The sequence below is a fragment of the Salvelinus fontinalis genome, chromosome 15 (assembly GCF_029448725.1).
Source record: "Salvelinus fontinalis isolate EN_2023a chromosome 15, ASM2944872v1, whole genome shotgun sequence".
Lineage (NCBI taxonomy): Eukaryota > Metazoa > Chordata > Actinopteri > Salmoniformes > Salmonidae > Salvelinus > Salvelinus fontinalis.
The window spans coordinates 18,835,845-18,861,429 of record NC_074679.1 but is presented as its reverse complement, the minus strand read 5'-3'; the positions used below and the strand labels follow the sequence as shown (position 1 = coordinate 18,861,429).

Here is a 25,585-nt window from a genome sequence, read left to right as displayed (position 1 = left end):
GTTGTGAATTGATCCTAGTGAATTAAACAATAACTTCCCAAAACCACCCTCTAACTCCATCTTCTGTGATTTTGAAGAGCAACTTTCCCTTCAATTCCATAAACTCTTTCACTCTTACTTCATTATCCTTCTCTGCCCCTTCCTCCTTCATTATCCCTTCTCCCCCTTCCTCCTTCATTATCCCTATCTGCCCCTTCCTCCTTCATTATCCCTTCTCCCCATTCAACCTCATTATCCCTCTCTGCCCCTTCCTCCTTCATTATCCCTATCTGCCCCTTCCTCCTTCATTATCCCTTCTCCCCATTCAACCTCATTATCCCTCTCTGCCCCTTCCTCATTCATTATCCCTCTCTCCCCTTCCTCCTTCATTATCCCTTTCTGTCCCTTCCTCCTTCATTATCCCTCTCTCCCCCTTCCTCCTTCATTATCCCTCTCCCTGCCTTCCTCCTTCATTATCCCTCTCTGCCCCTTCCTCCTTCATTATCCCTTTTCTCCCTTCCTCCTTCATTATCCTTCTCTCCCCGTTCCTCCTTCATCCTCCTTACAAATCCCTCTCTTAAATCCTTTGTTACTATGGCGTTAGCTCTCTGTAGTGTTAGCTTTCTATGGCATTAGCTCTTTGTATTTTTAGCTCTCTATGGTGTTAGCTCTCTGTAGTGTTAGCTCTCTGTAGTGTTAGCTCTCTGTAGCGTTAGCTCTCTGTAGTGTTAGCTCTCTATGGCGTTAGCTCTCTGCAGTGTTAGCTCTCTATAGTGTTAACTCTCTTTAGCGTTAATTCTCTATGGCGTTAGCTCTCTGTAGTGTTAGCTCTCTATGGCATTAGCTATCTGTATTTTTAGCTCTCTATGGTGTTAGCTCTCTGTAGCGTTAGCTCTCTATAGTGTTAACTCTCTGTAGCGTTAGCTCTCTATAGTGTTAGCTCTTTGTGGCGTTAGCTCTCTGTAGTGTTATCTCTCTATGGCGTTAGCTCTCTGTGGCGTTAGCTCTCTGTAGTGTTAGCTCTCTGTATAGTTAGCTCTCTGTAGTGTTAGCTCTCTGTAGTGTTAGCTCTCTGTACTGTTAGCTCTCTATGGCGTTAGCTCTCTATGGCGTAAGCTCTCTGTGGCGTTAGCTCTCTGTAGTGTTAGCTCTCTATAGTGTTAGCTCTCTGTAGTGTTAGCTCTCTATAGTGTTAGCTCTTTATAGTGTTAGCTCTCTGTAGTGTTAGCTCTCTGTAGTGTTAGCTCTCTATGTTAACTCTCTGTGGCGTTAACTCTCTGTGCCTTTAGCCTGATTATTTAATGTATCTACTTAGTCCTAGAGGCCTAGCTAAGTGAGAAGCTGCATTGCACCCCCCCCCCCCCATCCCTCCAACCAAAACACATCTCAAGAGCCCAATTCAATTCACCCCCCTTCTTGCTGAAGTGTGCACCCCCTTACCTGCCATCAAGGATGTAAAGGCATTGGGTTTGTGGGCGGAGCGTTTACATACTCCACCAATCTGAATGGGGCATCTGGGACAGTGTGGGTTCCTGCTTCCCGTGGGTCTCTTTATCTACATCAGTGTGTTAATTAATAAGTTCAAAACCCCACTGAGACATGACAGTCACTGCAGACAGCAGAGTGGAGCAGACAGCAGCGTGTGTGTTTGTGTGTTTGTGTGTGTATTTGCGTGTGTATGTGTGTAACCTGCCAGTCTGTGTTAGCCTGGACTGATCCACCATTAGCCAGAGACAGCAGTTTCCTTAATGCAGACAACACCCTACAAAGCCTGTCAACCACATGGACACACACACACACACGCACACACACACACACACACACACACACACACACACACACACACACACGCACGCACACACACACACACGCACGCACGCATGCACACACACACTCACACACACCCACACACACAAACAGGAAAAACACACTTCCTATCCACAACTCAGAATGCAACTTAACATTGAAAATAAATGATTAGTTCACCGTTTTATATGTATGTATATAAAATAAAAACAACTTTCAACTTCAACATATTCACCCCTCCAACAAACATAAATCAATAAAGTGTTGAAGGACGACTATAACACCATGAGGTTTGTTATAATTGACAAATGAATCACAATCAGAAAGATGAAACAAAACACTTAAAAGCAGTCCGCTGAAATAGAACTTAATGGAATGACACAATGACACCCACTGACCTGACCCTGTGAGAGAGGAATGGAAAGAGACATGGAGGAGGTAGAAAGAGGAGATGAAAAGAGTGAGAGGGAGATAGAGAGGGGGATGGAGAGAGGGGGTGAGGGAGTATGGAGAGAGATGTAGAGAGAGGGGGATGAAGAGAGGGAGTGAGGGAGATTGGGAGAGAGAGATATAGAGAGAGGGGGTTGAAGAGAGGGGGTGAGGGAGATTGGGAGAGAGAGATATAGAGAGAGGGGGATGGAGAGAGGGAGAGAGCGAGTAGGGGGAGAGATGTAGAGAGAGGGGGATGGAGAGAGGAAGTGAGGGAGTAGTGAGATAGAGAGAGATATGTAGAGAGAGGGGGATTGAGAGAGGGAGTGAGGGAGTAGGGAGGGAGAGAGATGTAGAGAGAGGGGGATGGAGAGAGGGAGTAAGGGAGATTGGGAGAGAGAGATGTAGAGAGAGGGGGATGGAGAGAGGGGGTGAGGGAGTAGGGAGAGAGATGTAGAGAGAGGGGGATGAAGAGAGGGACTGAGGGAGTAGGGGGAGAGATGTAGAGAGAGGGGAATGGAGAGAGGGGGTGAGGGAGTAGGGAGAGAGATGTAGAGAGAGGGGGATGAAGAGAGGGAGTGAGGGAGATTGGGAGAGAGAGATGTAGAGAGAGGGGGATGGAGAGAGGGAGTGAGGGAGTAAGGGGAGAGATGTAGAGAGAGGGGGATGGAGAGAGGGGGTGAGGGAGTAGGGAGAGAGATGTAGAGAGAGGGGGATGAAGAGAGGGAGTGAGGGAGTAGGGAGAGAGATGTAGAGAGAGGGGGATGGAGAGAGGAAGTGAGGGAGTAGGGAGATAGAGAGAGATATGTAGAGAGAGGGGGATAGAGAGAGGGAGTAAGGGAGATTGGGAGAGAGAGATGTAGAGAGAGGGGGATGGAGAGAGGGAGTGGGGGAGTAGGGGGAGAGGTGTAGAGAGATGTAGAGAGAGGGGGAGGGAGGAAGGGAGTAGGGGGAGAGATGTAGAGAGAGGGGGAGGGAGTAAGGGAGTAGGGGGAGAGATGTAGAGAGAGGGGGATGGAGTAAGGGAGTAGGGGGAGAGATGTAGAGAGAGGGGGATGGAGAGAGGGAGTAGGTAGATGAAGGATGTAAAGATATGGGAAAGGAGGGGAGAGTTAGAAGGGGATGAAGAGAAGGAGTGAGAGAGATGGGAGAGAGAAAAGTGTAGAGAGAGGGGGAAGGAGAGAGGGAGATGGAGGAGGTAGAGAAGTGGTTGTGACAGGGGTGTAGGGGTGTGGTGCTCTTGGAGTGGCTGTCTAACAAGGTGCTGAGCATAGAGAGCCCTGGGAAGTCGACGCTCTCTTACCCCCCAAGATTAGACAGCACCTCTCAGCCACAGTACGCCCACAACACGCTAGCAACATGCCTAGAACATGCCTAGGACACAGGAGCTACACTGGAATGACACGGGGGACAGGCAAAGCTACCAAAACATGTCCGTCTGCATGTCAACCCTCATGTCTGTCACTGTCTCCCTCTCTCTCCGTTTCTCCGTCTGTAACTCATGTCTGCCCCCCTCTTTCTTCCAATCATTGAATCCTCTCTCTCTCTCTCTCTCTCTCTCTGTCTCTCTGTCTCTCTCTCTCTCTCTCTCTCTCTCTCTCTCTCTCTCTCTTTCTCCATCTGTCTAAGGCCTTCCTCCCACCTAAACATCTCTTCATGTCAGAACAAATTGGCCTAGTCTCACATCTCTCTCAGCCTGTCTGTCCCCATTCAACCGGAGAGAGGGAGAGAGGCGAGGGGAGGAGAAGGAGAGAGGAACAACAAGATATAAGACAGGAAGGAGGAAAAGAGAAAGATAGAGAAAGGAAAAAGTGGGATAGAGATGTGGGTAAAGGGCAGAAAACAAGATAGAAAATGAATATGATACGGAGAGAGACAGCTGGATAGATGGAGTGTAGGAGGAGGGAGGAGGGGATGTCAACGAGGGGTCTGCTCCAGTTGAGACAGAGGGTTGTGGTTTTGAGAGAAAATAGGGCTCGACCATAAGGCTTTATAGCAGAGACCATCTTCTCTCTCCATCAGGCCTTAAAGCAGAGAGTATCTTCTCTCTCCATCAGGCCTTAAGCAGAGAGTATCTTCTCTCTCCATCAGAGCTTACAGCAGAGAGTATCTTCTCTCTCCATCAGGCCTCTTTTCTTGATTTTTGTATACAGATTTTCTATTTTCGTTTTACACCTTTCACATCTCTCCACCTCAACGTCTCTCTCCACCACTCTCTCCACCTCAATGTCTCTCTCCCCCACTCTCTCCACCTCAACGTCTCTCTCCCCCACTCTCTCCCTCAATGTCTCTCTCGCCCACTCTCTCCCTCAACGTCTCTCCCACACTCCGTCTACATTTCTCTCCCGCGCTCTCTGCATCTCTCCTCCACTCTCTCCCTCTACGTCTCTCTCCCTCTACGTCTCTCTCCTCCACTCTCTCCATCTACGTCTATCTCCTCACTCTCTCCCTCTCTCTCTCTCCCCTACTCTCTCCCTTTAAGTCTTTCTCCCTCTACGTCTCTCTCCTCCACTCTCTCTCTCTACGTCTCTCTCCTCCACTCTCTCCCTCTACGTCTCTCTCCCCAACTCTCTCCATCTACGTCTATCTCCTCACTCTCTCCCTCTCTCTCTCTCCCCTACTCTCTCCCTTTAAGTCTTTCTCCCTCTACGTCTCTCTCCTCCACTCTCTCCCTCTACGTCTCTCTCCTCCACTCTCTCTCTCTACGTCTCTCTCCCCCACTCTCTCTCTCTACGTCTCTCTCCTCCACTCTCTCTCTCTCGTCTCTCTCCTCCACTCTCTCTCTCTACGTCTCTCTCCCCAACTCTCTCCCTCTACGTCTCTCTCCCCAACTCTCTCCCTTTAAGTCTTTCTCCCTCTACGTCTCTCTCCCCCACTCTCTCTCTCTACGTCTCTCTCCTCCACTCTCTCCCTCTACGTCTCTCTCCCCAACTCTCTCCCTCTACGTCTCTCTCCTCCACTCTCTCCCTCTACGTCTCTCTCCTCCACTCTCTCCATCTACGTCTATCTCCTCACTCTCTCCCTCTCTCTCTCTCCCCTACTCTCTCCCTTTAAGTCTTTCTCCCTCTACGTCTCTCTCCCCCACTCTCTCTCTCTACGTCTCTCTCCTCCACTCTCTCCCTCTACGTCTCTCTCCCCAACTCTCTCCCTTTACGTCTCTCTCCTCCATGTCTCTCTCCTCCACTCTCTCCCTCTACGTCTCTCCCCCAACTCTCTCCCTCTACGTCTCTCTCCTCCACTCTCTCTCTCTACGTCTCTCTCGTCCACTCTCTCCCTCTAAGTCTCTCTCCCTCTACGTCTCTCTCCTCCACTCTCTCCATCTACGTCTCTCTCCCCAACTCTCTCCCTCTACGTCTCTCTCCTCCACTCTCTCCATCTACGTCTCTCTCGTCCACTCTCTCCCCCACTCTCTCCCCCTCTCTCTCCCCTACTCACTCCCTCTAAGTCTCTCTCCCACTACGTCTCTCTCCTCCACTCTATCCTTCTACGTATCTCTCCCCCACTCTCTCCCTCTACGTATCTCTCCCCCACTCTCTCCCTCTATGTCTCTCTCCCCCTCTCTCTCCCTCTACGTCTCTCTCGCCCACTCTCTCCGTCAATGTCTCTCCCGCCCACTCTCTCCCTCTACGTCTCTCTCCTCCATGTCTCTCTCCTCCACTCTCTCCCTCTACGTCTCTCCCCAACTCTCTCCCTCTACGTCTCTCTCCTCCACTTTCTCCCTCTACGTCTCTCTCGTCCACTCTCTCCCTCTAAGTCTCTCTCCCTCTACGTCTCTCTCCTCCACTCTCTCCATCTACGTCTCTCTCCCCCACTCTCTCCCCCTCTGTCTCTCCCCTACTCTCTCCCTTTACGTCTTTCTCCCTCTACATCTCTTTCCTCCACTCTATCCCTCTACGTATCTCTCCCCCACTCTCTCCCGCTACGTCTCTCTCCCCCTCTCTCTCCCTCTACGTCTCTCTCGCCCACTCTCTCCCTCAATGTCTCTCTCGCCCACTCTCTCCCTCTACGTCTCTCTCCTCCACTCTCTCCCTCTACGTCTCTCTCCCCAACTCTCTCCCTCTACGTCTCTCTCGCCCACTCTCTCCCTCTACGTCTCTCTCGTCAACTCTCTCCCTCTACGTCTCTCTCCCTCTCGTCTCTCTCCTCCACTCTCTCCATCTACGACTCTCTCCCCAACTCTCTCCCTCTACGTCTCTCTCCTCCACTCTCTCCCTCTACGTCTCTCTCCTCCACTCTCTCCCTCTACGTCTCTCTCTCCAACTCTCTCCCTCTACGTCTCTCTCCTCCACTCTCTCATCTACGTCTTTCTCCCTCTACGTCTCTCTCCCTCTACGTCTCTCTCGCCAACTCTCTCCCTCTACGTCTCTCTCTTCCACTCTCTCCCTCTACGTATCTCTCCTCCACTCTCTCCCTCTACGTCTCTCTCCCCCACTCTCTCCCTCTATGTCTCTCTCCCTCTACGTCTCTCTCTCCAACTCTCTCCCTCTACGTCTCTCTCCTCCACTCTCTCATCTACGTCTTTCTCCCTCTACGTCTCTCTCCCTCTACGTCTCTCTCCCCAACTCTCTCGCTCTACTTCTCTCTCCTCCACTCTATCCCTCAATGTCTCTCTCGCCCACTCTCTCTCTCAACGTCTCTCTCCCACACTCTCTCCCTTTGCATCTCTCTCCCCCACGCTCTCCCTCAAGTTCTCTCTCCCCCACTCTCTCCCTCTATGTTTCTCTCCCCCTCTCTCTCCCTTTACCTATGTCTCTCTTCCCCACTCTCTCCCTGTACATCTCTCTCTCTCTGTGTTGTTACTGTGCATTAGTAGGGAACAGTCTGACAGGGCACCCTGCTGTCTTCAGCTCCAGGGGTCCTTGCTCAGCTCCACACGTGCATGACCTCTCTTTCCTCACTTCTCTCCTCCATTTGAAGGACTCAACTCAGAACTCTCCTCCTCTCATTTACTTTTCCCCCCACTGCTTTCTCTCTCTCATAGGCTGTAGGAAGGTTTTGGTAAGTGTGTGTGTGTCTATTGACAGGGGGAGCGTTAAGGCTAAGGCGTTGTCTGTGCGGTAATGATTCCCAGCCGAAGCTTGTGGTAGATTAAACCTCCCCTCCTGGTCCTCTCTCTCTCTCACACACACACACACACACACACACACACACACACACACACACACACACACACACACACACACACACACACACACACACACACACACACACACACACACACACACACACACACACACACAGAATGACGGAGTAGCGGAGCAGTGGGGAGATCAGATAAATGGGCAAAAAAGCTTGAATCTTCTTAATCCACATTCATTCTCCTGAGCTTCCTCTAGCCCTGCTATCTCACATTCATTCTCCTGAGCTTCCTCCAGCCCTCCTATCTCAAATTCATTATCCTGAGCTTCCTCCAGCCCTCCTATCCTGCAGCCCTGCCTTCCTCCTGAGCATTCCTCCAGCCCTCCTATCTCACACTCAAAGGAGTTGTCTTTGACTCCCATGCTGTGAAACACGACACACTCTCCACCTCTGACCAGCTAGAGTGCACCTGGCTGCCAGTGGCAATTCTGATCTCTCTCTCTCTCTCTCTCTCTGCTCCTCTGCTCTGCTCTCTCGATCTCTCCTCTCTCTCTCTTCTCTCTCTCTCTCTCCTCTCTCTCTCTCCACTCTCTCTCTCTTCCCTCTCTCTCTTCTCTCCCTCTCTCTCTCTCTCTCTCTTCTCTCTCTCTCTCTCTCTCTCTCTCTCTCTCTCTCCTCTCTCCTCCCTCTTCTCTCTCTCTCTCTCTCTCTCTCTCTCTTCTCTCTCTCTCTCTCCTCTCTCTCTCTCTCTCTCTCTCTCTCTCTCTCTCTCTCTCTCTCTCTCTCTCTCTCTCTCTCTCTCTCTGTCAGTCAGTCATGGACCTGCTCAGATTGTTTAGGTCTCTGCCCCCTTCATTCCTACTTTCATGTGTTTTTTTTCTCCTGCTCTCTTTCTCCTCTATTCCTCGACACACCTGAATGAAATATTGATGGCTCCCAAGCGCTGCTGTTCATGCCTAAGTGGTTGTTTTTGTTTCTGAGAGGGGCGGCTGTTACACACAAATACACACACATACACCGAGGCGGTGGTTGTTATTGTCGCTGTTGGTTTATGGCCTGTACTCTGCTCAGGTTATCTAAGTGCATGGAGATAATAAGAGATGAGGGATTTAAATAAGGCTTTTTTCAATAGTTCTTGATTCCTGTCCTTTTCATTGTCCATTGAGTAGCCTGTACCCTGTACTTCTAAATACAGTATAACAAAGAATATTAGTATGTACACTACCGTTCAAATGTTTGGGGTCACTTAGAAATGTCCTTGTTTTTTAAAGAAAAGCATATTATTGTCCATTAAAATAACATCAGATTGATCAGAAATACAGTGTAGACATTGTTAATGTTGTAAATGACTGTAACGGCTTTCGTCTTCCTCCTCATCTGAGGAGGAGAAGTTAGAAGGATCGGAGGACCAATGTGCAGCGTGGTAATTGTTCATCTTGTTTAATAAAAGTGAACACTAAAAATACAAAAAACAACAAATGTGAAAAACCGAAACAGTTCTGTCTGGTGCAGACACACGAAGACTGAAGACAACCACCCACAAAACCCAACACAAAACAGGCTACCTAAATATGGTTCCCAATCAGAGACAACACAAAACACCTGCCTCTGACTGAGAACCATATCAGGCCAAACATAGAAATATAAACATAGACTGCCCACCCCAACTCACGCCCTGACCATACTAAATAAAGACAAAACAAAGGAAATAAAGTTCAGAACGTGACAATGACTATTGTAGCTAGAAACGGCAGATTTTTTATGGAATATCTACGTAGGCGTACAGAGGCCATTATCAGCAACCATCACTCCTGTGTTCCAATGGCACATTGTGTTAGCTAATCCAAGTTGATCATTTTAGAAGGCTAATTGATCATTCGAAAACCCTTTTGCAATGATGTTAGCATAGCTAATTAAAGAAGCAATAAAACTGGCCTTCTTTAAACTAGTTGAGTATCTGGAGCATCAGCATTTGTGGGTTCGCTTACAGGCTCTAAATGGCCTGTAAGCTTCTCAGGCAGCTTCATTAAATAGTTCCCGCAAAACACCAGTCTCAACGTCAACAGTGAAGAGGTGACTCCGGGATGCTTCTCTTCTAGGCAGAGTTGCAAAGAAAAGCAATATCTCAGACTGGCCAATAAAAATAAAAGATTAAGATGAGCAAAAGAACACAGACACTGGACAGAGGAACTTTACCTAGAAGGCCAGCATCCCGGAGTCGCCTCTTCACTGTTGACGTTGAGACTGGTGTTTTGCGGGTACTATTTAATGAAGCTGCCAGTTTAGGACTTGTGAGGCGTCTGTTTCTCAAACTAGACACTCTAATGTACTTGTCCTCTTGCTCATTTGTGCAACGGGGCCTCTCACTCCTCTTTTTTTTCTGGTTAGAGCCAGTCTGCGCTGTTTTGTGAAGGGATTAGTACACAGCATTGTACGAGATCTTCCGTTTCTTGGCAATTTCTTGCATGGAATAGCCTTCATTTATCAGAACAAGAATAGACTAACAAGTTTCAGAAGAAAGTGCTTTGTTTCTTGCCATTTTGAGACTGTAATCGAACTCACAAATGTTGATGCTCCAGATACTCAACTAGTCTAAAGAAGGCCAATTTTATTGCTTCTTTAATCAAGACAACAGTTTTCAGCTGTGCTAACATAATTGCAAAAGGGTTTTCTAATGATCAATTAGTCTTTAAAATTATAAACTTGGATTAGCTATCACAACGTGCCATTGGAACACAGAGTGTTGGTGGTTGATAATGGGCCTCTGTACGCCTACGTAGATATTCCATAAAAAAATCTGCCGTTTCCAGCTACAATAGTCATTTACAATATTAACAATGTCTACACTGTATTTCTGATCAATTTTATGTTATTTTAATGGACTTTCTTTTTTCTTTTTTTTCATTAATAAGGACATTTCTAAGTGACCCCAAACTTGTGAATGGTAGTTAATATTATAGTATCTGTCATTCCGGACTGTCATACATATGTTCCACCACAGAGCTACAGTATTCCTACAGTATTCCTACAGTATTCCAACAGTATTCCTACAGTATTCCTACAGTATTCCAACAGTACTCCAACAGTATTCCTACAGTATTCCAACAGTATTCCTACAGTATTCCTACAGTATTCCAATAGTATTCCAACAGTATTCTTACAGTATTCCAACAGTATTCCCACAGTATTCCCACAGTATTCCTACAGTATTTCAACAGTATTCATACAGTATTCCTACAGTATTCCAACAGTATTCCTACAGTATTCCTACAGTATTCCTACCGTATTCCAACATTATTCCTACAGTATTCCTACAATATTCCTACAGTATTCCAACAGTATTCCGACAGTATTCCTACAGTTTTCCAACAGTATTCTCACAGTATTCATACAGTATTTCAACAGTATTCATACAGTTTTCCTACAGTATTCCGACAGTATTCCTACAGTATTCCAACATTATTCCTACAGTATTCCTACAATATTCCTACAGTATTCCAACAGTATTCCGACAGTATTCCTACAATATTCCAACAGTAATCTCACAGTATTCATACAGCATTTCAACAGTATTCCGACAGTATTCCTACAGTATTCATACATTATTCCCACCAGCATTCACTTATTCCCTCCACAGTGGTATTCCATGTTGCCGTTTAGCATATCATATCAATTTGATCAGAATAATTTGTATCGGAGCGTACCATTATCCTAACTATGTGTGTGTGTGTGTGTGTGTGTGTGTGTGTGTGTGTGTGTGTGTGTGTGTGTGTGTGTGTGTGTGTGTGTGTGTGTGTGTGTGTGTGTGTGCGTGCGCGTGTGCGTGCGTGCGTGCGTGCGTGTGTGTGTGTGTGTGTGTGTGTGTGAGTGAGTGCCTGCGTGGCTGTGTGCATGCATGTGTATACATTACATTATGTGTGTGTGGTCTGTTGTCTTTTCTATATTACTGGGCCAGAGGCTTAGCAACACAAGAGACATTTTGGTGAAGCAATCCTCTGTGCTGTGTGATATCTGATGAAGACTAATTTGGCCAATGGGGTATTGGGTGTCTGTCCCCAACTTAGTATCGGGTGTCTGTCCCCAACTGGTGTGTTAACCCCCAGCGTAGCCCAATAACACAGTACTATAATTGTACGTGTTAGAAGCAGCAGTCCTATAAAACACAGTGTACGTGTGTGAGAGAGGCCTCACATACCTCAGTAACACAACAGAATTGTGTTCTCTCACTGCGATTGCACTTTTAATGCATCTCTATTAATGGAGCCTATCACACACATAGAGAGAAAGACACACACACTCTTTACCTTTATTTAACTAGGCAAGTCAGTTAAGAACACATTCTTATTTACAATGACGGCCTAGGAACACTGGGTTAACTGCCTTGTTCAGGGGCAGAACAACAGATGTTTTACCTTGTCAGCTCAGGGATTCGATCTAGCAACCTTTCAGTTACTGGCCCAACACTCTAACCACCAGTCTACCTGCCGCCCCATGCATGCACATGCATGCACACACAGACAAACACACACAGATACATGTGCATACACACACATACATACACTCTGTACGCTCACACAGTCAAAACCTAGTAGCAGCAGCAGCAGCAGTAGGAGCAGGAGTAGTAGCAGCAGTAGTAGTAGTAGTAGTAGAAGTAGAAGTAGTAGTAGTAGTAGTAGCAGTAGTAGTAGTAGAATCAGTAGTAGTAGTAGTAGTAGTAGTAGAAGGAGTAGCAGTAGTAGTAGTAGTAGTAGTAGTAGTAGTAGTAGTAGTAGAAGTAGTAGTATTAGTGGTTGTAGTAGTAGTAGTAGAAGTAGTAGTATTAGTGGTAGTAGTAGTAGTAGTAGAAGTAGTAGTATTAGTGGTAGTAGTAGTAGTAGTAGAAGTAGAATTAGTAGTAGTAGTAGTAGTAGAAGTAGAATTAGTAGTAGTAGTAGTAGTAGTAGTAGAAGTAGAATTAGTAGTAGTAGTAGTAGAAGTAGTAGTAGTAGTAGTAGAAGGAGTAGCAGGAGTAGCAGCAGCAGTAGTAGTAGTAGTAGTAGTAGCAGGAGTAGCAGGAGTAGCAGCAGCAGTAGCAGTAGGAGTAGTAGTAGTAGTAGTGGTGGTAGTAGTAGTAGTAGTAGTAGTAGTAGAAGGAGTAGTAGTAGTAGTAGCTGCAGCAGCAGTAGTAGCTGTGGCAGTAGTAATAGTAGTAGTAGTAGCAGCAGTAATAGCAGCGGCAGTAGCAGCAGGAGTAGTAGTAGTAGTAGGAGTAGTAGAGTAGTAGTAGCTGCAGCAGCAGTAGTAGCTGTAGCAGTAGTAGTAGCAGCAGTAGTAGCAGCAGCAGGAGTAGTAGTAGTAGTAGTAGTAGTAGTAGTAGTAGTAGTAGTAGAATGAGTAGTAGTAGTAGTAGTAGTAGTAGAAGGAGTAGTAGTAGCAGCAGCAGTAGTAGTAGTAGTAGTAGTAGTAGTAGTAGCAGCAGGAGTAGTAGTAGTAGTAGTAGTAGTAGTAGAAGGAGTAGTAGTAGCAGCAGCAGTAGTAGTAACAGCAGCAGCAGTAGTAGTAACAGCAGCAGCAGTAGTAGCAGTAACAGCAGCAGCAGTCGTAGCAGTAACAGTAGCACCAGTAGCAGCAGTAGTAGCAGTAACAGTAGCAGCAGTAACAGCCCCAATAGTATTAGCAGCAGCAGCAGTAGCAGTAGTAGCAGCAGCAGTAGTAGCAGTAGTAGCAGCAGCAGCAGTAGTAGCAGTAGTAGCAGCAGCAGCAGTAGCAGTAGTAGCAGTAACAGTAGCAGCAGTAACAGCCCCAATAGTATTAGCAGCAGCATTAGTAGCCGTAGTAACAGCAGCAGCAATAGTAGTAACAGCAGCAGCAATAGTAGTAACAGCAGCAGCAGTAGTAGTAACAGCAGCAGCAGCAGTAGTAGTAACAGCAGCAGCAGTAGTAACAGTAGTAACAGCAGCAGTAGTAGTAGTAACAGCAGCAGTAGTAGTAACAGCAGCAGTAGTAGTAGTAACAGCAGCAGCAGCAGTAGTAGTAACAGCAGCAGCAGTAGTAGTAACAGCAGCAGCAGTAGTAACAGTAGTAACAGCAGCAGCAGCAGTAGTAGTAACAGCAGCAGCAGTAGTAACAGTAGTAACAGCAGCAGCAGTAGTAGTAGTAACAGCAGCAGTAGTAGTAACAGCAGCAGTAGTAGTAGTAACAGCAGCAATAGTAGTAACAGCAGCAGCAATAGTAGTAACAGCAGCAGCAGCAGTAGTAACAGCAGCAGTAGTAGTAACAGCAGCAGTAGTAGTAACAGCAGCAATAGTAGTAACAGCAGCAGCAATAGTAGTAACAGCAGCAGCAGTAGTAGTAACAGCAGCAGCAGCAGTAGTAGTAACAGCAGCAGTAGTAGTAACAGCAGCAGTAGTAGTAACAGCAGCAATAGTAGTAACAGCAGCAGCAGTAGTAGTAGTAACAGCAGTAGTAGTAGTAGTAACAGCAGCAGTAGTAGTAACAGCAGCAGCAGCAGTAGTAGTAACAGCAGCAGTAGTAGTAACAGCAGCAGTAGTAGTAGTAGTAACAGCAGCAATAGTAGTAACAGCAGCAGCAGTAGTAGTAACAGCAGCAGCAGCAGTAGTAGTAGTAACAGCAGCAGTAGTAGTAGTAGTAACAGCAGCAGTAGTAGTAACAGCAGCAGCAGCAGCAGTAGTAGTAACAGCAGCAGTAGTAGTTGTAGTAACAGCAGCAATAGTAGTAACAGCAGCAGCAGTAGTAGTAACAGCAGCAGCAGCAGTAGTAGTAACAGCAGCAGTAGTAGTAACAGCAGCAGTAGTAGTAACAGCAGCAGTAGTAGTAGTAACAGCAGCAGCAGCAGTAGTAGTAACAGCAGCAGCAGCAGTAGTAACAGCAGCAGTAGTAGTAACAGCAGCAGTAGTAGTAGTAACAGCAGCAGCAGCAGTAGTAGTAACAGCAGCAGCAGTAGTAGTAACAGCAGCAGTAGTAGTAACAGCAGCAGCAGTAGTAGTAACAGCAGCAGCAGTAGTAACAGCAGCAGCAGTAGTAGTAACAGCAGCAGTAGTAGTAACAGCAGCAGCAGTAGTAGTAACAGCAGCAGTAGTAGTAACAGCAGCAGCAGCAGTAGTAGTAACAGCAGCAGCAGTAGTAGTAACAGCAGCAGTAGTAGTAACAGCAGCAGCAGTAGTAGTAACAGCAGCAGTAGTAGTAGTAACAGCAGCAGCAGCAGTAGTAGTAACAGCAGTAGCAGCAGTAGTAGTAACAGCAGCAGCAGCAGTAGTAGTAACAGCAGCAGCAGTAGTAGTAACAGCAGCAGCAGCAGTAGTAGTAGCAGCAGCAGCAGTAGTAGTAACAGCAGCAGTAGTAGTAACAGCAGCAGCAGCAGTAGTAGTAACAGCAGCAGCAGTAGTAGTAACAGCAGCAGTAGTAGTAACAGCAGCAGCAGTAGTAGTAACAGCAGCAGCAGCAGTAGTAGTAACAGCAGCAGCAGTAGTAGCAGCAGTAACAGCCCCAATAGTGTTAGCAGCAGCAGCAGTAGTAGTAACAGCAGCAGCAGTAGTAGTAACAGCAGTAGTAGTAGTAGCAGCAGCAGCAGTAGTAGCAGCAGCAGCAGTAGTAGTAACAGCAGCAGCAGCAGCAGTAGTAGTAACATCAGCAGCAGTAGTAGTAACAGCAGCAGCAGTAGTAGTAACATCAGCAGCAGTAGTAGTAACAGCAGCAGCAGTAGTAGTAACATCAGCAGCAGTAGTAGTAACAGCAGCAGCAGCAGCAGTAGTAGTAACATCAGCAGCAGTAGTAGTAGCAGTAACAGTAGCAGCAGTAACAGCCCCAATAGTGTTAGTAGCAGCAGTAGCAGTTGTAGTAGCAGTAGTAGTAGCAGTAACAGCCCCAATAGTATTAGCAGCAGCAGTAGTAGCAGTAGTAGCAGCAGCAGTAGTAGCAGTAGTAGCAGTAGTAGTAGTAGCAGCAGCAGTAGTAGCAGTAGTAGCAGCAGCAGTAGTAGCAGCAGCAGTAGTAGCAGTAACAGCCCCAATAGTATTAGCAGCAGCAGCAGTAGTAGCAGTAGTAGCAGTAGTAGCAGTAGTAGCAGTAGTAGCAGTAGTAGCAGTAGTAGCAGCAGCAGTAGCAGCAGCAGTAGTAACAGTAGTAGCAGTAGTAGCAGTAGCAGCAGTAGTAGCAGTAGTAGCAGTAATAGCAGTAGTAGCAGTAACAGTAGCAGCAGCAACAGCCCCAATAGTATTAGCAGCAGCAGTAGTAGCAGTAGTAGCAGCAGTAGTAGTAGAAGGAGTAGTTGTAGCAGTAGTAGCAGTAGTAGCAGTAGTAGCAGTAGTAGCAGTAGTAGCAGTAGTAGCAGCAGCAGTAGTAGCAGTAGTAGCAGTAGTAGCAGTAGTAGCAGTAGTAGCAGTAGTAGCAGTAGTAGCAGCAGCAGTAGTAGCAGTAGTAGCAGTAATAGCAGTAGTAGCAGTAACAGTAGCAGCAGCAACAGCCCCAATAGTATTAGCAGCAGCAGTAGTAGCAGTAGTAGCAGCAGTAGTAGTAGAAGGAGTAGTTGTAGCAGTAGTAGCAGTAGTAGCAGTAGTAGCAGTAGTAGCAGTAGTAGCAGCAGCAGCAGTAGTAGCAGTAGTAGCAGCAGCAGTAGTAGCAGTAACAGTAGCAGCAGCAACAGCCCCAATAGTATTAGCAGCAGCAGTAGCAGAAGTGAATATGAAGGAGAGAAAGAAGGCAGAGAGAGAGAGATCTGTAAAGTTACATTAAGGCTTTGTTTGGGCCAAGAAGGATCTGTGTAATCTTAGAGTGATGAGCCACTCTCAGGGCAGCAGGGCAGCACAGCCACAAACCCCCCTAATGCAGATTAAAATCTGTTTGGGATAAAGGGAAAGGCAGAAGGGAAGAGGATGGAAGGGAAGGATAGGGGGATGAGAGGAAAGGAATGTTCAGATTGAGGATTTTCTGTGCAATAGTATAGTTTTGGGTTTTGTGTCCCAAACGAGCCACAAATACTCCATGTTAACTGTGAATTACTTTTAAAGAAAGTTTATACTTAAAGGACCATTTCTATGTCCCAATGGATCTCATTCGTCAACATATACGTAGAGAGATTTATATTTGTTCTTGTGAAAATGGTATACACAAAACCCACGTAAGATTTATTGCTCATGTGAACGATTTATGCATAAATTCGTACTGCTCACCGTTGATAAATGAGGTCTGTTGAGTGCCGTCGTGTGCAGTTGAGTTTCAGCTGAAGGTTGGGCCTTAAAGTGGTTTAGGATCTACCTTAGTGAGGTCTATATAGTGCAGTAGTATAGAGAGAAGTATGTGTACAACTGCTCCTTGGGTGCTGAGAATGTTGATTAAGGCAGCCCCCAGCCCACAGCACACAGCCCCCAGCCCACAGCACACAGCCCACAGCACACAGCCCCCAGCCCACAGCACACAGCCCCCAGCCCACAGCACACAGCCCACAGCACACAGCCCACAGCACACAGCCCACAGCACACAGCCCACAGCACACAGCCCACAGCCCACAGCACACAGCCCACAGCCCCCAGCCCACAGCACACAGCCCACAGCACACAGCCCCCAGCCCACAGCACACAGCCCACAGCACACAGCACACAGCCCACAGCCCACAGCACACAGCCCACAGCCCACAGCACACAGCCCACAGCCCACAGCACACAGCCCACAGCCCACAGCACACAGCACACAGCACACAGCCCACAGCACACAGCACACAGCACACAGCACACAGCCCACAGCACACAGCCCACAGCACATAGCACACAGCCCACAGCACACAGCCCACAGCACATAGCACACAGCCCACAGCACACAGCCCACAGCCCACAGCCCACAGCCCACAGCCCACAGCCCACAGCCCACAGCCCACAGCCCACAGCACACAGCCCACAGCACACAGCACACAGCCCCCAGCCCACAGCCCCCAGCCCACAGCACACAGCGCACAGCACACAGCACACAGCCCACAGCACACAGCACACAGCACACAGCCCACAGCACATAGCACACAGCCCACAGCACACAGCCCACAGCACATAGCACACAGCCCACAGCACACAGCCCACAGCCCACAGCCCACAGCACACAGCCCACAGCCCACAGCCCACAGCCCACAGCACACAGCACACAGCCCACAGCACACAGCACACAGCCCACAGCCCACAGCACACAGCCCACAGCACACAGCACACAGCACACAGCACACAGCCCACAGCACACAGCCCACAGCCCACAGCCCACAGCACACAGCCCACAGCCCACAGCACACAGCCCACAGCACACAGCCCACAACACAGCCCACACCACACAGCCCCCAGCACACAGCCCACAGCACACAGCCCACAGCCCACAGCACACAGCCCCCAGCACACAGCACACATCCCACAGCCCACAGCCCACAACACACAGCACACAGCCCACAGCACACAGCCCCCGGCACACGGCACACGGCCCACGGCCCACGGCACACGGCACACGGCCCACGGCCCACGGCCCACGGCCCACGGCCCACGGCACACGGCCCACGGCCCACGGCCCACGGCCCACGGCACACAGCCCACAGCCCACAGCCCACAGCCCACAGCCCACAGCCCACAGCCCACAGCACACAGCCCACAGCCCACAGCCCACAGCCCACAGCCCACAGCACACAGCCCACAGCACACAGCCCACAGCCCACAGCACACAGCCCCCAGCCCCCAGCCCCCAACACACGGCACACGGCACACGGCACACGGCACACGGCCCACGGCCCACGGCCCACGGCCCACGGCCCACGGCCCACGGCACACGGCCCACGGCCCACGGCCCCCGGCCCCCGGCCCCCGGCCCCCGGCACACGGCACACGGCCCACGGCCCACGGCCCACGGCCCACGGCACACGGCCCACGGCCCACGGCCCACGGCCCACGGCCCCCGGCCCCCGGCCCACGGCCCACGGCCCACGGCCCACCGCCCACGGCCCACGGCCCACGGCCCACGGCCCACGGCCCCCGGCCCCCGGCCCACGGCCCACGGCACACAGCCCACAGCCCACAGCCCACAGCCCACAGCACACAGCACACAGCCCACAGCCCACAGCCCACAGCCCACAGCCCACAGCCCACAGCCCACAGCCCACAGCCCACAGCACACAGCCCACAGCACACAGCACACAGCCCACAGCCCACAGCACACAGCACACAGCCCACAGCCCACAGCCCACAGCCCACAGCCCACAGCCCACAGCCCACAGCCCACAGCACACAGCACACAGCCCACAGCCCACAGCCCACAGCCCACAGCCCACAGCCCACAGCACACAGCACACAGCACACAGCACACAGCACACAGCCCACAGCACACAGCACACAGCCCACAGCACACAGCCCACAGCCCACAGCACACAGCCCACAGCCCACAGCCCACAGCCCACAGCCCACAGCCCACAGCCCACAGCACACAGCCCACAGCACACAGCACACAGCCCCCAGCCCCCAGCCCCCAGCCCCCAGCCCACAGCACACAGCCCACAGCACACAGCCCACAGCCCACAGCCCACAGCACACAGCACACAGCCCACAGCACACAGCACACAGCCCACAGCACACAGCCCACAGCACATAGCACACAGCCCACAGCACACAGCCCACAGCCCACAGCACACAGCCCACAGCCCACAGCCCACAGCCCACAGCACACAGCACACAGCCCACAGCACACAGCACACAGCCCACAGCCCACAGCACACAGCACACAGCACACAGCACACAGCACACAGCCCACAGCACACAGCCCACAGCCCACAGCCCACAGCACACAGCCCACAGCCCACAGCACACAGCCCACAGCACACAGCCCACAACACAGCCCACACCACACAGCCCCCAGCACACAGCCCACAGCACACAGCCCACAGCCCACAGCACACAGCCCCCAGCACACAGCACACATCCCACAGCCCACAGCCCACAACACACAGCACACAGCCCACAGCACACAGCCCCCGGCACACGGCACACGGCCCACGGCCCACGGCACACGGCACACGGCCCACGGCCCACGGCCCACGGCCCACGGCCCACGGCACACGGCCCACGGCACACGGCCCACGGCCCACGGCCCACGGCCCACGGCACACAGCCCACAGCCCACAGCCCACAGCCCACAGCACACAGCCCACAGCCCACAGCCCACAGCCCACAGCACACAGCCCACAGCACACAGCCCACAGCCCACAGCACACAGCCCCCAGCCCCCAGCCCCCAACACACGGCACACGGCACACGGCACACGGCACACGGCCCACGGCCCACGGCCCACGGCCCACGGCCCACGGCCCACGGCACACGGCACACGGCCCACGGCCCCCGGCCCCCGGCCCCCGGCCCCCGGCACACGGCACACGGCCCACGGCCCACGGCCCACGGCCCACGGCACACGGCCCACGGCCCACGGCCCACGGCCCACGGCCCACGGCCCCCGGCCCCCGGCCCACGGCCCACGGCCCACGGCCCACGGCCCACGGCCCACGGCCCACGGCCCACGGCCCCCGGCCCCCGGCCCACGGCCCACGGCACACAGCCCACAGCCCACAGCCCACAGCACACAGCACACAGCACACAGCCCACAGCCCACAGCCCACAGCCCACAGCCCACAGCCCACAGCCCACAGCCCACAGCCCACAGCACACAGCCCACAGCACACAGCACACAGCCCACAGCACACAGCACACAGCCCACAGCCCACAGCCCACAGCCCACAGCCCACAGCCCACAGCACACAGCACACAGCACACAGCACATAGCACACAGCCCACAGCCCACAGCCCACAGCCCACAGCACACAGCACCTCTCTGAATTAAAGGGGTTGGGTTAGATGTGGAAGATACATTTTGGTTGAATGCATTCAGTTTCCCCTTTCCCTACCAAGAAGTACATTCTTAACTATTTGTTGTTTTTGTGTGCGTGTGTGTGTGTGTGTGTGTGTGTGTGTGTGTGTGTGTGTGTGTGTGTGTGTGTGTGTGTGTGCGTGCGTGCGTGCGTGTGTGTGGTGTCTCTTGCCCTCCATAACTGCATTGTTACTGCTTTTGTTTTTCACCACAAAAAGTCAGCGGATGACAAGGTGCTGTGTGCTCTGAAATTATGGCCTGTTTATGCATATTTATTTTCCTGACAGTTTAATTATTTTTGCTCCATTGGAAGGTTGCACATAAAACTCCCCCTTCCCCCGATTCTAATTAGTATTCCCGGGGAATTAAAACAGAGTTGTTTCGGAATGCTGTCATTTTCAGGGGCCATATTGGAATTATGTCTCAATCAGTACAAGCAGAAATAATTACTAGTATACTTCTAACTGCCCACATTTAACAAATGCCATGCAATTTACAACCATCAAGTCCTGCAAAGCAATCATTGGGCCAACTATAAATTCCCAGCAGACCAACAGACGGATCGTGTTCCTATGTTACTGTCAGGCACTACACCGGGGCTCTGCCTATCTATTGGGGTGAGGGTGTGTATGGGTGTGGGGGGGGGGGGGGGGGGGGGGGGGTGTGTGTGTGTGTGTGTGTGTGTGTGTGTGTGTGTGTGTGTGTGTGTGCTGTTACAGTGACATCATTACGCTGTGGTGTCCCCCCCACCACCAATAACTGCCCCTCCCCACCCCCAGAGGGAGGCAGCACCCTGTTAAGTGATTATTCCCACTCACACCATTAAACACACTCAACATAGGGGTGAAGACACGTCAGCCTTTCAACGATTACTCACACACATCATTAGACAGTGGTAGATGAATCTGTTTTTTTTATGTTGTTCTGTATCTCTGGGTCTCTCCAATCCCTCAGCTCTCACCAACACTCCATGTGTTCATCTACATGACTGTATGTAGTTATCCATATTACAATCATATACTGAAATATAATGACATCATAGAAAATATATCAGATTCCTACTGCGATAAAATCACACCATGTCCCATCCTCATGCTATGTCCCATACTTGCTTACAGATATAACTTAGATATCTCAGGTTTTATCAAAGCCTGTCAGGCCTGTAAGGAAATTCTGATTACATAGCACAGGCTCCACGGCCTCCTCTCTCTGCCCACCTTCCCCTCTCCTTCCCTTGGTACAGGAGTCACCATGCTCTCCTTGGCCTCTGGAGCAATGGGGATACAGGTATACACAGTATATTGGCAAAGGAACAAACACTCACCACCAACATAGACAGTGGCAGGAAAAGAAGACCTAAAACACACACCTTGCAAATCAAATCACACACGACAAACCACGTCGCTGCAAAATCCGTGTTATGTTGTCCTTGAGAACCTCTCGACTGCTCCCTTCTTATTCCTGTAGGTTATCCCCTCCTCTCCTTCTCTCCTTCTCTCCTTCTCTCCTATCCTCCTCTCTTTCTCTCATTCTCTCCTCCTCTCCTCCTCTCCTTCTCTCCTCCTCTCCGCCTCTCCTTCTCTCCTCCTCTCCTTCTCTCCTCTTCTCCTTCTCTCCTTCTCTCCTCTTCTCCTTCTCTCCTTCTCTCCTCTCATCCTCTCCTTCTCTCCTTCGCTCCTTCTCTCCTCCTCTCCTCCTCTCCTTCTCTCCTCCTCTCCTCCTCTCATCTCCTTCTCTCCTCTCCTCCTCTCCTTCTCTCCTTCTCTCCTCCTCTCATTCTCTAACTCATCTCACGATCTCCTTCTCTCCCTCCCTCCTTCTCTCCCTTCTTCCTTCTCTCCCTCATTCTTTCCTCCCTCCTTCTCTCCCTCACTCCTTCTCTCCCTCCTTCCTTCTCTCCCTCATTCTCTCCTCCCTCCTCTCCCTCACTCCTTCTCTCCCTCCTTCCTTCTCTCCTCCCTCCTTCTCTCCCTCCTTCCTTCTCTCCCTTCCTCCTTCTCTCCTTCCCTCCTTCTCTCCCTCCTTCCTTCTCGCCCTTCTTCCTTCTCTCCCTCTTTCTCTCCTCCCTCCTGCTCTCCCTCCATCCTTCTCTCCTCCCTCCTTCTCTCCCTCCTTCATTCTCTCCTCCCTCCTTCTCTCACTCCTTCTCTCCCTCTTTCTTGCTCTCCCTCCCTCCCTCCTTCTCTCCCTTCTTCCTTCTCTCCCTCCTTCCTTCTCTCCCTCCTTCCTTACCTCCCTTCTTCCTTCTCTCCCTCCTTCCTTCCTTCCTTCCTTCCTTCCTTCTCTCCCTCCTTCCTTCGCTCCCTTCTTCCTTCTCTCCCTCCTTCCTTCTCTCCCTTCTTCCTTCTCTCCCTTCTTCCTTCTCTCCTTCTCTCCTTCTTTCCATCCTTCATTCTCTCCCTACTCTCCTTCTCTCCTTCTCTCCCTCCTTCCTTCTCTCCCTTCTTCCTTCTCTCCTTCCCTCCTTCTCTCCCCTCTCTCCTTCTCTTCCTCCTCTCCCTCCCTCCTCCTCTCCTTCTCCCTTCTCTCCCTCCTCTCCTCCTCTCCTCCTCCCTCTTCTCCTTCTCTCCTTCTCTCCTTCTCTCCCTTTTCCTTCTCTCCCTCCTCTCCTTCTCTCCCTCCTTCCTTCTTTACCTTCTTCATCCTCTCCTTCTCTCCTTCTCTCCCTCCTTCCTTCTCTCCCTCCTCTCCTTCTCTCCTTCTCTCCCTCCCTCCTTCTCTCCCTTCTTCCTTCTCTCCCTCCTTCCTTCTCTCCCTTCATCCTTCTCTCCCTCTGCTCATTCTCTCCTTCTCTCCCTCCTTCCTTCTCTCCCTTCATCCTTCTCTCCCTCCTCTCCTTCTCTCCTTCTCTACCTCCTTCCTTCTCTAACTCATCTCACGATCTCCTTCTCTCCCCCTCCTTCTCTCCCTCCTTCATTCTCTCCTCCCTACTTCTCTCACTCCTTCTCTCCCTCTTTCTTGCTCTCCCTCCCTCCTTCTCTCCCTTCTTCCTTCTCTCCCTCCTTCCTTCTCTCCCTCCTTCCTTCACTCCCTTCTTCCTTCTCTCCCTCCTTCCTTCCTTCCTTCTCTCCCTCCTTCCTTCTCTCCCTTCTTCCTTCTCTCCCTCCTTCCTTCTCTCCCTTCTTCCTTCTCTTCCTTCTCTCCCTCCTTCCTTCCTTCCTTCTCTCCCTCCTTCCTTCGCTCCCTTCTTCCTTCTCTCCCTCCTTCCTTCCTTCCTTCCCTCCCTCCTTCCTTCCCTCCCTCTCACTTTCTTTCCCAGCCTCCTTTTCTCCCTCCCTTCCTCTCTGCTTCTTCCAATCTTTATTATTAGTAGAATTATTCACGTGGCTTGTGAGACTGGTGAATAAATTGGGTGTTGAGCTGTGTGTGGGTGTGTCCCCGCGTGTGTCCATGAGTGTGTGTGTGTGTGTGTGTGTGTGTGTGTGTGTGTGTGTGTGTGTGTGTGTGTGTGTGTGTGTGTGTGTGTGTGTGTGTGTGTGTGTGTGTGTGTGGGTGGGTGTCTTATTTTCCCTGGCATACGTTTGTGTTGCATTAACAAAGAGAAGTGCTGGGGCTTAATCCCTCTGGAATAAGCCACTCATGTTCTGTTTCAAAGCAACATAATTACGGGCAGCGTATCCCCTCACCTATTGGACTCCAGCAACCCAGGACGCTACCCAACGGAGACATAAACACATAATTACTTCCCTTTTCTCATTTAGAGGAGGGAATATTCGATATCAAACCTGAGAGAGAGAAAGAGGGACAAATATAAGGCTTTTTAAATACCCTTTTGATCCTCCCAAGAGAGAGAAAGAGAAGTTCAGAATAATTAAAACACACATATTTTCTCCATATGTTATTTTTTTACCTGCTGAAAGAGAGTAGCTACAATGTATACCCATACAGTATACATCCAATATGAATGATGACCACAGTCTAGAGGCTTCTGCTCCCAGTGCCTTGTCTCAGGAGCCCTCTACCCTCTGCCAGCTGCACACAGGTGATAAAGTCAGGTTAGAGGTGGACTGGTGACTGTCCAAGGTGTGTCTCTCTCTCTCTCTCTCTCTCTCTGTCTCTCTCTCTCTGTCTCTCTCTCTCTCTCCCTCCTCTCTATCTGTCTCTTTCTCTTTTGTCTAAGGCTAAAGCACTGGGATCTCTGAAAGGCTCCCGACTGTCTGTGTGTGTGTGTGTGTGTGTGTGTGTGTGTGTGTGTGTGTGTGTGTGTGTGTGTGTGTGTGTGTGTGTGTGTGTGTGTGTGTGTGTGTGTGTGTGTGTGTGCAGGAGCTCTTGTTTGGGCCTGTCTAGCTGTGATCTCTGTTTCTATTCTCTAAACTAGGACATCACACACACAACATGGATGACAGCATCACAATTCATTATAATTCAATGCTCAACATTTGGTTTTTAACTTTGTAATGAGTAGTTCAGGGTCAATTCAGAATAGAATAGGCTGGAATTTAAAAGACTGGACCAGAATAGAATAAGAATAAAACTTAATAGAATACAATACCTTATTATTATTTGGGAATATTTAGTTAGCAGCAGAGGCTGATCAGAGAAAGGCAGCGGTGACCCACCTCTACACTTCGCCTGTCCACTTGTGATGGGGTCACATCCATCCCTCCAGCCCTCCCTGCTGCCCTGGATGTCCACTTGTGATGGGGTCACATCCATCCCTCCAGCCCTCCCTGCTGCCCTGGATGTCCACTTGTGATGGGGTCACATCCATCCCTCCAGCCCTCCCTGCTGCCCTGGATGTCCACTTGTGATGGGGTCACATCCATCCCTCCAGCCCTCCCTGCTGCCCTGGATGTCCACTTGTGATGGGGTCACATCCATCCCTCCAGCCCTCCCTGCTGCCCTGGATGTCCACTTGTGATGGGGTCACATCCATCCCTCCAGCCCTCCCTGCTGCCCTGGATGTCCACTTGTGATGGGGTCACATCCATCCCTCCAGCCCTCCCTGCTGCCCTGGATGTCCACTTGTGATGGGGTCACATCCATCCCTCCAGCCCTCCTTGCTGCCCTGGATGTCCACTTGTGATGGGGTCACATCCATCCCTCCAGCCCTCCCTGCTGCCCTGGATGTCCACTTGTGATGGGGTCACATCCATCCCTCCAGCCCTCCTTGCTGCCCTGGATGTCCACTTGTGATGGGGTCACATCCATCCCTCCAGCCCTCCCTGCTGCCCTGGATGTCCACTTGTGATGGGGTCACATCCATCCCTCCAGCCCTCCCTGCTGCCCTGGATGTCCACTTGTGATGGGGTCACATCCATCCCTCCAGCCCTCCCTGCTGCCCTGGATGTCCACTTGTGATGGGGTCACATCCATCCCTCCAGCCCTCCTTGCTGCCCTGGATGTCCACTTGTGATGGGGTCACATCCATCCCTCCAGCCCTCCTTTCTGCCCTGGATGTCCACTTGTGATGGGGTCACAT

At 50.7% G+C, this 25,585-nt stretch overlaps 2 protein-coding genes across 2 annotated transcripts in view; both read left to right on the top strand.

Annotated features, from left to right (window-relative positions):
* Window positions 1-25,585, top strand: part of LOC129811501 (estrogen-related receptor gamma) — a 302,840-nt gene that overhangs the window by 98,026 nt on the left and 179,229 nt on the right. The window lies entirely within an intron of this gene.
* LOC129811247 (mucin-1-like) lies at window positions 16,389-23,842 on the top strand. The gene is made up of 6 exons (XM_055862399.1): window positions 16,389-16,408; window positions 17,701-17,839; window positions 17,988-18,308; window positions 19,253-19,405; window positions 19,526-19,846; window positions 23,759-23,842. Exons 1-6 carry the CDS (start codon window positions 16,389-16,391, stop codon window positions 23,840-23,842), a joined length of 1,038 nt encoding a protein of 345 aa, XP_055718374.1.

What these genes read in the sequence shown, in the direction of transcription:
- LOC129811247 (XM_055862399.1), top strand. Translation starts at nt 16,389, where the DNA reads ATGGTATACACAAAACCCAC. An exon ending in CCCACGGCCCACGGCCCACG is followed by an intron (nt 19,406 to 19,525) that starts GCACACAGCCCA and finishes CACAGCCCCCAG; the next exon opens with CCCCCAGCCCCCAACACACG. An exon ending in CCCCCGGCCCACGGCCCACG is followed by an intron (nt 19,847 to 23,758) that starts GCACACAGCCCA and finishes TCTGTTTCAAAG; the next exon opens with CAACATAATTACGGGCAGCG.